This window comes from Delphinapterus leucas, chromosome 4 (genome assembly GCF_059928025.1).
Source record: "Delphinapterus leucas isolate spDelLeu-1000000601 "Yukka" chromosome 4, BTC_Dleu_Yukka2, whole genome shotgun sequence".
NCBI lineage: Eukaryota > Metazoa > Chordata > Mammalia > Artiodactyla > Monodontidae > Delphinapterus > Delphinapterus leucas.
The window spans coordinates 120040003-120050415 of NC_143132.1; the positions used below are offsets into that span (position 1 = coordinate 120040003).

Sequence of the window (10413 nt, forward strand, 5' to 3'; positions counted from 1 at the left end):
GTCTGTCCCCAGTGGCTAAGGTTGGTTTAGTGGGTTGTGTAGGCTTCCTGGTGGAGGGGACTAGTGCCTGTGTTCTGGTGGATGAGGCTGGATCTTGTCTTTCTGGTGGGCAGGTCCACGTCTGGTGGTGTGTTTTGGGGTGTCTGTGGACTTATTATGATTTGGGGAATCCTCTCTGCTAATGGGTGGGGTTGTGTTCCTGTCTTGCTAGTTGTTTGGCATAGGATGTCCAGCACTGTAGCTTGCTGGTCGTTGAGTGAAGCTGGGTGCTGGTGTTGAGATGGAGATCTCTGGGAGATTTTCGCCATTTGATATTATGTGGAGCTGGGAGGTCTCTTGTGGTCCAGTGTCCTGAAGTTGGCTCTCCCACCTCAGAGGCACAGCACTAACTCCTGGCTGCAGCACCAAGAGCCTTTCATCCACACGGCTCAGAATAAAAGGGAGGAAAAGTAGAAAGAAAGAATTAGTAGAAGTAGAAAGAAGGAAAGAAAGAAAGAAGAAGAAAGAAAGAAAGAAAGAAGAGAGGGAGGGAGGGAGGAAGGAAGGAAAAAAAGAAGATAAAGTAAAATAAAATAAAGTAAGATAAAATATAATAAAGTTATTAAAATAAAAAAATAATTATTAAGAGAAAAAAACCCAAAAAACCAAAAAACAATAAAATGGACGGATAGAACCCTGGGACAAATGGTGGAAGCAAAGCTATACAGACAAAATCTCACACAGAAGCATACACATACACACTCACAAAAAGAGGAAAAGGGGAAAAAAGCATAACTCTTGCTGTCAAAGTCCACCTTCTTAATTTGGGATGATTCATTGTCTATTCATGTATTCTACAGATGCAGGGTACATCAAGTTGATTGTGCAGCTTTAATCCGCTGCTTCTGAGGCTGCTGGGAGAGATTTCCTTTTCTCTTCTTTGTTCTCACAGCTCCCAGAGGCTCAGCTTTGGATTTGGCCCCGCCTCTGCGTGTAGGTCGCTGGAGGGCGTCTGTTCTTCTCTCAGACAGGATGGGGTTAAATGAGCCGCTGATTCGGGGGCTCTGGCTCACTCAGGCCGGGGGGAGGGAGGGGCACGGAGTGCGCGGCTGGCTTGCGGCGGCAGAGGCCGGCGTGACGTTGCAGCAGCCTGAGGCGTGCAGTGCGCTCTCCTGGGGGAGCTGTCCCTGGATCCCGGGACCCTGGCAGTGGCGGGCTGCACAGGCTCCCCGGAAGTGGGGTGTGGATAGTGACCTGTGCTCGCACACAGGCTTCTTGGTGGCGGCAGCAGCTGCCTTAGCGTCTCATTCCTGTCTCTGGGGTCCACGCTTTCAGCCGCGGCTCGCGCCCGTCTCTGGAGCTCCTTTAAGCAGCGCTCTTAAACCCCTCTCCTCGCGCACCAGGAAACAAAGAGGGAAGAAAAAGTCTCTTGCCTCTTCGGCAGGTCCAGACTTTTCCCTGACTCCCTTCCGGCTAGGCGTGGCGCACTAACCCCTTCAGGCTGTGTTCACGCCGCCAACCCCAGACCTCTCCCTGCGCTCTGACCGAAGCCCGAGCCTCAACTCCCAGCCCCGCCCGCCCCGGCGGGTGAGCAGACGAGCCGCTCGGGCTGGTGAGTGCCGGTCGGCCCTGACCCTCTGTGCGGGAATCTCTCCGCTTTGCCGTCCGCACCCCTGTGGCTGCGCTCTCCCCCTCCGCCACCTGCAGTCTCCACCCGCGGAGGGGCTTCCTAGTGTGTGGAAACATTTCCTCCTTCACAGCTCCCTCCCACTGGTGCAGGTCCCGTCCCTATCCTTTTGTCTCTGTTTCTTCTTTTTTCTTTTGCCCTACCCAGGTACGTGGGGGGTTTCTTGCCTTTTGGGAGGTCTGAGGTCTTCTGCCAGCGTTCAGTAGGTGTTCTGTACAAGCTGTTCCACGTGTAGATATATTTCTGGTGTATCTGTGGGGAGGAAGGTGATTTCCGCGTTTTACTCTTCCGCCATCTTCCCGGAAGTCCTCTAAGATCAATTTTCAGTTTTAAGGTATATAATACTGTATTGTTAACTATAGTCACCATGCTGTACATTAGATTCTCAGAACTTATTCATCTTGACAGTTGAGAAATTTGAGTAATGGGCCTATACAGGTTTTAGTTTTGGAGAAACTCGTAAATTTTCAAAATTAAAAAAAATTGGATTTCTACCAATGGCAATGATGGAGTAACAGACCGGATTATGAAACAACTGTTTCCAAACACTGGACAAAAACAATGCAAAACTGTGATCCCTGACAAGAGGGAAACAAATGAGATGAGCCCTACAGTCACCCTAGATTTCTGCATAGAGGTAATTTCTAGTTCACTGCACAGGGAGGGAAAACTCAAATAGGGTACAGTAGCGTCACTGAATTGAGAAGACTGAGGTGGGAGTTTGGGAAAGCCGAGGAGGTTGGAATTTACAGGGCAGAGTGCTGCAGAGGAAGGAGCTGAATGGAGACATAGCTCCAGAAAATTGCATAGGGTTCCCAGTGAGTATATTGCTCAATACCCAATTGTACATGTATGTGTAGGGCAAAATTATATGGGACTAGGCAAAGAACCACCAGAGGGTTGAAAGATGGACGTCTCAGAGCTTATTTGAATTCCAATCAGCCAGAGTGTGAAATCCTCAGTGAACACCCAGGCCTTCTGTAGAGTCCACACAGAAGTCACACCTTAAAAGCAGGGGCTAAACTAGCTCCAGAGGAACAGCTACTCTTGGGCTGCCCTTTCAAAAGGTTAAAAATCAGCCTCAGAAAGATTAAGCTTATCCTCAGCTTGCTTAACTAACTGTCAGAACAAAGTCTGACACTCTTTTAAGCAAGTCAACAAAATTCGGTAATCAAGAATGTAAAATTTACAATGTCTAGCATCTAGTCAAATATTACTGGATGTGAAAAAGGAGGAAAATGTGACCCTTAATTAGGAGAAAAATAAGTAAATAGAAACAAACCCAGAGCTTCCCTGGTGGCACAGTGGTTAAGAATCCGCCTGCCAATGCAGGGGACATGAGTTCGAGCCCTGGTCCGGGAAGATCCCACATGCCGAGGAGCAACTAAGCCCGAGCGCCACAACTACTGAGCCTGCGCTCTAGAGCCCACGAGCCACAACTACTGAGCCCGTGTGCCACAACTACTGAAGCCTGTGCACCTAGAGCCCATGCTCCACAACAAGAGAAGCCACTGCAATGAGAAGCCCGCGCACCGCAACGAAGAGTAGCCCCGCTTGCACAACTAGAGAAAGCCCGCGCGCAGCAACGAAGACCCAACACAGCCAAAACTAAATAAATTAATTAATTAAAAAAAAAACGTGAATTAAAAAAAAAAAAAGAATCAAACCCAGAAAGGATGAACAATGGAAATAGCAGGCAAGCACTTTAGCTATTACAAATATGCACAAGGATTGCCGAGAATGTTAATATAATGAAGAGGGAAATAGAAAATATAAAGGGCTTTTTTTTTTTTTTTTAAAAAAAAGGACGTCTACAAAAAAAGTCACAGCTAACAATATACTTAATCATGAAAGACTGAAAGTTTCTCCCCTATGATCAGAAATAAGACAAAGATATCCTCTTCTCTTCAACATTTTACTAGATGTTCTGGTCAGTGCAATAAATGAAATAATTAATTAATGGCATTCAGACTGTAAAAGAAGAAGTAAAACTGTCTGTATTTGCAGATGACATAGGCCTGTATGTAGAAAATCCTAAGAAACCCACCCACCTCCCAAACACATACACACACACTGCTAAAACTAATAAATGAGTTCAACAAGGTTACAAGGTATAAGATCAATAAACAAAAATTAATTATATTTCTATATAGTAGAGAGCAATCTGAAATTGATCTTGAAAAAAATTCCATTCACAAAAGCCTCAGAAAGAGTAATTAGGAATAAATTTTTCAAGAGAAGCATAAGAACTGTACACTGAGAAGTACAAAATATTGGTAAGATGAAGATTTAAATAAATGGAGAGGAATTCCATGTTCATAGATGGTATTTCTCCCTAACTTGATCTACATGTTTAATAAAGCCCATCAGAATCTCATCAGACTTGTTTTTTGGGTAGAAATTGACAAACTGATTCTGAATTTTAAATGGAAATGTAAAGAACTCAGAATAGCCAAAATGATTTTTTTTAAAAAAAGAAGAAATTTGAGAACTTAAATTATCCTATTTTAAAACTTGCAAACAACAAGGTCCTATTGTATAGCACAGAGAACTATATTTAATATCCTATGATAAATCATAATGGAAAAGAATATATATGTAAAAAGAATGTATACATATGCATAATTGAATCATTTTGCTATACAGAGCAATTAACACATTATAAATCAACAATACAAGGATGGCCTTTGGAAAAAAAAACTTGCTATAAAGCTACAGAAATCGAGAGTACAGTACTTGCAAAAAGATAGACACATAGGTCGATGGAACAGAATTAAGGGTTATATTTACATTGTAAGGGTTTTACATCTATAGTCAACCAATTTTTGACTAAGATGCTGAGATTCTACAGGGAAAGGATAATGTTTTCAATTGGAATCCATATGCAAAAGGGTAAATTCAAGCTCTTACCTCTTACTATATACAAAAATTAAATCAAAATGGATCACTGACCTAAATATAAAAGCTAAATATATAAAAATTCTAGAAGAGAACAAAGGAGAAAATCTTCATGACTATGGGGTAGGCAAAGATTTCTTAGCTTAGACTGAAAGAACATGAACCATAAAAGAAAATTTTGATAAACTGTATTTCATCAAATTAAAATATTCTGCTCAAAATGAAAAGACAAGTCACAGGCTGGGAGAAAGTATTTGCAATACCTATATCTAACAAAAGATTGTATACAGAATATACAAAGATATCTTACAACTTAAATGATAAGAAATCAAACAAGCTAGTAAAAATGGGCAAAAGATTTGCAGAGATACTTCACAAAAGATATATTCATGGCCAATAAACACATGAAAAGATGCTCAGCATCATTAGTTATAAGGGAAATGCAAATTAAAATCACAATGAAATACCACTACATACTTCTTTGAAGTCTAAAATTAAAGAGTGACAGTACTAAGTCCTCTCAAGGATGTGGAGAACTGGAACGCTCAGTGAGAAAGTAAAACATGTAAACACTTTGGAAAACATTTTGCCGTTTTAAAAATCAAGAGAACTATATATTCACCATATGAAACATTCCTGGGTATTTATCCAAGAGAAATGGAAACAATATATCCATACGAAGACTTGGACACAAATGTTCATGCAGCTTTATTCATAACAGCTCCAAATAGGAAGCAGCCCAATTACTCATTATCACTGAATGGATGCACTGTGTTGTATGCACTCAGTGATGCAAAGGAATGAATTACTGATAGAGCAACACATACGAATTTCCAAAAATATTGCAATGAGCAAAAGAAACCAGGTTCAAAAGATTAATTCTGCATAACTCCATTTATATGAAGTTTAACATAAGGGAAATCTAAAATTTCAAAAAACCAAAACCAAACCAAAACAACAACAAAAACAACCTTCCTAAAACCCAAACAAGAAACAGCTCAGGGGCAGGGGATGGGTAGGACTCAACTGCAAAGGGACAGGAAGGAATTTTTATGGCGAGAGAACCACTCTTCATCTTGACTGTGGTTGTGGTTACATGACGATGTATACTTGTCAAAACTCATCAAACTCTTTATTTAAAAGGGTGTATTTTATTGTACAGGTTACACTTCAGTATAGTTGGTTAAAAGGTGTTAAAGTTAGAACTATTTTAAATGCTTTGAGTAGTCTCCCGGGAGCACCGAGATTCTCGCTATTTTTGCTTTTTTATCCACTCAGTTTTTCACCTGGAGGCAGGTGGTTGTGTAGCTAAGTGGAATAGAGGGGAAGGGGTTCAAATAAAAGAAATATAGCCTTTTGATATCTTATCATTAGAATATCAATATATTTGGAGCCTAAAGGAAATCTGGGCTTTGGTGTTAAGGAACTGAGTTTCTGTTCTAATAACACATCAAATAGCTATAGTTAATAATACTGTAATGCATATTTGCAAGTTACTAAGAGAGTAGTAGATCTTAAAAGTCATCATCACAGGAATAAAAATTTTGTAACTATGTATGGTGATGGGTGTTAACTAGACTTATTATGGTGGTAACTTTGCAATATATACAAATACTGAATCAGTGAAATATAATGTTATATATCAATTACAGCTCAATTAAAAATAAATAAATAAAAAGAATCACATAAAAAGGTATTTTATGATGTTTGACTCCCACCGTAAATAAATGAAGGTGATTATTTACCATATCTGTGCTAGGTTTGATAGTTACTAGTTATAAAATGCTTCTTTGTTGAAGAAGAGTATATTTAGTATGATCCCATTTATGTTTAAAAAACCCCACAAAATGTGTGTACGCATATGTATCTTAATTATATGCAGAGAAAACTGTTAGCAAAGATTAACTCTGCAGAGTGGGGTTGAGGATGAGTAGGGAGAGGGTATTTTGGCTTTTTTTTTTTTTTAAAGGTAAGCTTCTTCATTGGAATTTTTTTTAATGAGTATGTGCTACTTAAGAAAATTCACACTTCAAACAAATAAACAATAGTCAGCACCCCTCTGCTGCACTGAGGCTGAACAAATCAGCTATCAGTAAGCCGATTGCAGAGTGGTTGGTATTCTATGGATGGTGACTTACCTTTCTTCATCTAAGGAGGATATATCGTCACATATTGTTCATTTTACCCATCCCGCGTGGCCATCTTTTGAATCACAGATGTTGTGATCACAGAGCTGCCTCAATGAAATCAAATAGATGAATCAATGAATAGGAATAATTTGTGTAAATCTTCAACATAATTCGTTCTAGAAAAGTTTTTTCTTCCTGTGACCTCTAACTCACTTGAGTACAATGGGGAGAAAAACATGGGATATGGTTTTGCTCCAGAGCCTGGAATCTAGTTCTACCGCCAACCACATCTGAGATCTTGGGCAGATTACAAGCTCTCTGGATTCTCTAAACCTGTTTCCCTATCTGTCAAATGAGAAAAATATTTGCTTTCCCCAAACTTACAAGGATAGTTGTGAGGATCTAATGAGATAAAGGGGGGAAAAGATTTTGGAGGAGGTGGTTTAACTTATCTAGGTGACCTCTATTATCATAGGTGCTATTCCCAGGTCCTAAAAATCACCCAATCTTTTCCTAGAACTGTTGGTCAAGAAGTGATGAGGAAAGAGAGCATGGCCTAGAAAGAGGAAAAAATGAAAACGAGAGTAAGCATTTACTGCATGCTCACTATGGGCCAGGTCCCAGTTAAGCAATGTACATATTTCATCTTGTTTTATCCTCACAACACACCTATGACTTGGTATCTCAGGCTACGTTTACAGATCAGAAAACTCAAGAAGAAAGAATGTGTAACCTAAGTGCGAACCCTCATTCATTCATCCATTTAGTAATAGTGTTAGGTACCAGGAGAACAACTGTGAATAAAAAAGCAGAAGACCCTGCTCTCACAGATCTTACCTTTGAGGGCAACCGGGTTTGAAGGTCCCCAGCTATCAAAGGCAAAGGAGGGATTCCCATTCAGTTATATACCAGTCAGCTTCTGGCTCTAAGCAATGGCACCCTCCTGCCCCACGTCGTTTGGACTATTTACTTTATGTCCCATATGTTGGTCCCAGAACCCTGATGTCCTTTCTCCTCCTCCCCTGAGACTCCTCCCCCTGTGCCAACATTCTTGAATATCCAGCGGTAGAAGACTCTGTTAACCAGTTTTTTTCTCCCAAGGTGTGATTATCTGAGCAGAGGAAACCTCCAGGAAAACTGCATTCCCAGATGGGTCAGCTGTCATCACAGCGTTACCTAATGCTGAACTGGATGGGTTCAGGAAGCTGCAGGCAGGGAAAAAGCCAAGACTCACAGGTTTGGAACTCAAGGCCGCTGGAAGCCAGGGGCTGGCCGTGTTTCTGCAGCTGCTGCTGTTTTCACTTGTTCATTCTCTCTGGAGAGCAGGACAGGGTAGACTTCAAGAATCCAATTTTTAAAAAGGCTGATATTCCTGGGAAGAGGTTCCTTCTCAATCTTTCCCAATGAGTGTTTACCAAGGACAGTCAACAGGGGGCAAAGTGGGGTGGGGAGAGGGGAGAGGAAGGTGGGCTGAAGAAAGGTAGATGGGAGGAGTGGTTACTAGGAGGTTCTTAAGCTCATGTCTCAACAGTGAAGCCTTTTCTTGTGTCGGGGGCAAGACCATAAAGATGATAAAGAAGCTGATCTTCCAGAAGAGTCAAGACGCGGTTAACAAAGGCGATAAATAGAACACTTGGGTACCAGTGTTGTGGATCTTCATTGCCTTGCTTAGAAGTAGTGCTGCATAAGCTAAGTGTTACCCATCCCATGCTGTGTTTCTTAGGAAACTTCCTGGCTTGTTGTCAGCTTGTAAGAGGAGTATCTCCAGTCTCCATTTGGCAGAGACTAAGCACACAATAATCCATTGCTCGTTTGTGTAACTCTTTACTCCCTGGATCCTCAGGGCACCCTGACCTGCTTTTTCTGGTCGCTGTTGCTGCTTCTGAACCAGCCCCGACTCTGCCCAGATATAGGCTTCCTTCCCACATTCCCTCAAGGTACTCTTGACTCAGAAGTTACTTCCAGACTCAGCTGTAAACAGACAAGTCTTCAGGTTGCCATTTCCCATCCTCAACTTTTTGGGGTTATTATTTCCTGGTTTCTCCCTACCAACACCTGAAATATACCATCCCAAATCAACTCACTTTATTTTCCCTTCCTTCTCAGAATAAAATATCTGAGGAAGTCTTCCTCAATCACTCCTTATTTATTTTTATTCCTTTCTAGACACTCAGCTTATTATTTTGAAAACTGAGAAATAAAAGGAAAGAATTAAGTCCCTGTGTTCCGTATACGAACTGTACCTCAGGGTCCCTGAATAACTGAAAGGGGCAATTTTCTCTTTAGAGAAGTGTTTTGCTAATAAGTGAGAAGGAATGAGAGAATTAACAGGCTAATAGGTCTAGGTGCTGCTTATCAAGGCCGCCAAAATCACAAAATAGAGACAGCCAGACATTATGTGATGGAAGTATACACCTCCACTGATGAGTTAATCTTGACAAAATATGACCCCAAATCTGATTAAGCTCCTAGATCTTACTAATTTACCGGAAATACGGGGGTAGATGTCTCCACAAGAATGCAATCAGGAAAACTTGGACTTGGGGAAAGCTACTGGACAAAAAACTCTGATTTTTAAAGAATTTCAAGAGAAAAAGAGGGGAGTGAGGAGTCTGTAGGTTAAAAGAGACTTAAAAGGCATACGAACCAATTGCAATGTATGGACATTATTTTGATTAGAATTCAAACAAATGCACTATGAAAAAATTTAAGACAAGTGGGGAAAACAGACATTAACTCTATTTTTAATGATATTAATGAATTATTGTTAATTTTGTAGTGGGATAATAGTATTATGGTTATTTCTTTTTAAAAAGAAATCTTATGTTTTAGAAATGTTATATTTTAGAAATATGTTAAGTGTTATGATATCTTGAATTTCTTTCAATATAATCCAGAGGATCATGGGGGAAATGGGTGCAAGTGTAAATAATACAAGATTAGATAACTGTTTAAGCTGGGTGATAGGTATGTAGGAATTCATTATACTCTTTATTTTTGTACATAATTGAAAATTTCCACAAAACAATGATAAAAAAATGTAAGATAAACCACCGGACGAATGGACATAGAATGTATAACTCCCAACCATTAGAGGAGATAAAAAATGAATAAGAAAACAATCAATTAAAAGACAGGAAAAGGGAAAAAAGGAAGGGGGGGGGAATCTAAAAAGCATTTCAAGGAGAAAGCACAAAACAAAATGGCAGAAATATATCCAAATGTACCAGTAATGATAATAGATGGGATCAGATAATTAATCTATTAAAAGACGGATTGGGGACTTCCCTGGTGGTCCAGTGGTTAGGACTCCACACTTCCACTGCAGCGGGCCCCGGTTTGATCCCTGGTCGGGGAACTAAGATCCTGCAAGCTGTGCAGAGTGGGCCCCGCCTCCCCCGTCAAAAAAAAAACAAAAAAAACAAAGACAGATTGGTTTAAAAAAAATTCAGCCATATATATATACAAGAGAAACCCCTACAAAAATGCAAAGGAGGAAAACGAAGAGGTAGAAAACTATCTACTAGACTAAACAAGTGATAAGAAACTGAAATTACGTCAAACAGTTCAATAAGATAAGAATGAAACGTATTGAATGGAATGACTGTAGTAGAAAAGTGACCATTGGCGACCATGACAAGAATGGTTGGGGTCACAATGGGGACCCCAACCAGATTGCATGTGACATGTGGTGAGCAGAAGAGAAAGAAGTAGAAAGGC

The 10413-nt window shown here is 40.5% G+C and overlaps 1 protein-coding gene across 3 annotated transcripts in view; it reads right to left on the reverse strand.

Annotated features, from left to right (window-relative positions):
• The window catches only part of TSC22D2 (TSC22 domain family member 2), a 126598-nt gene that overhangs the window by 59505 nt on the left and 56680 nt on the right, over nt 1–10413 (reverse strand). The window contains exon 2 of one of the 3 annotated variants that reach the window (XM_089911009.1): nt 1753–1918. The exons of the other annotated variants lie outside the window; for them this stretch is intronic. Coding sequence (XP_089767135.1) covers nt 1768–1918 — 151 coding nt within the window. The 3' untranslated portion in view covers nt 1753–1767. Of the gene's footprint in view, nt 1–1752; nt 1919–10413 lie in introns of those variants that run through there. 3 annotated transcript variants of the gene reach the window in all.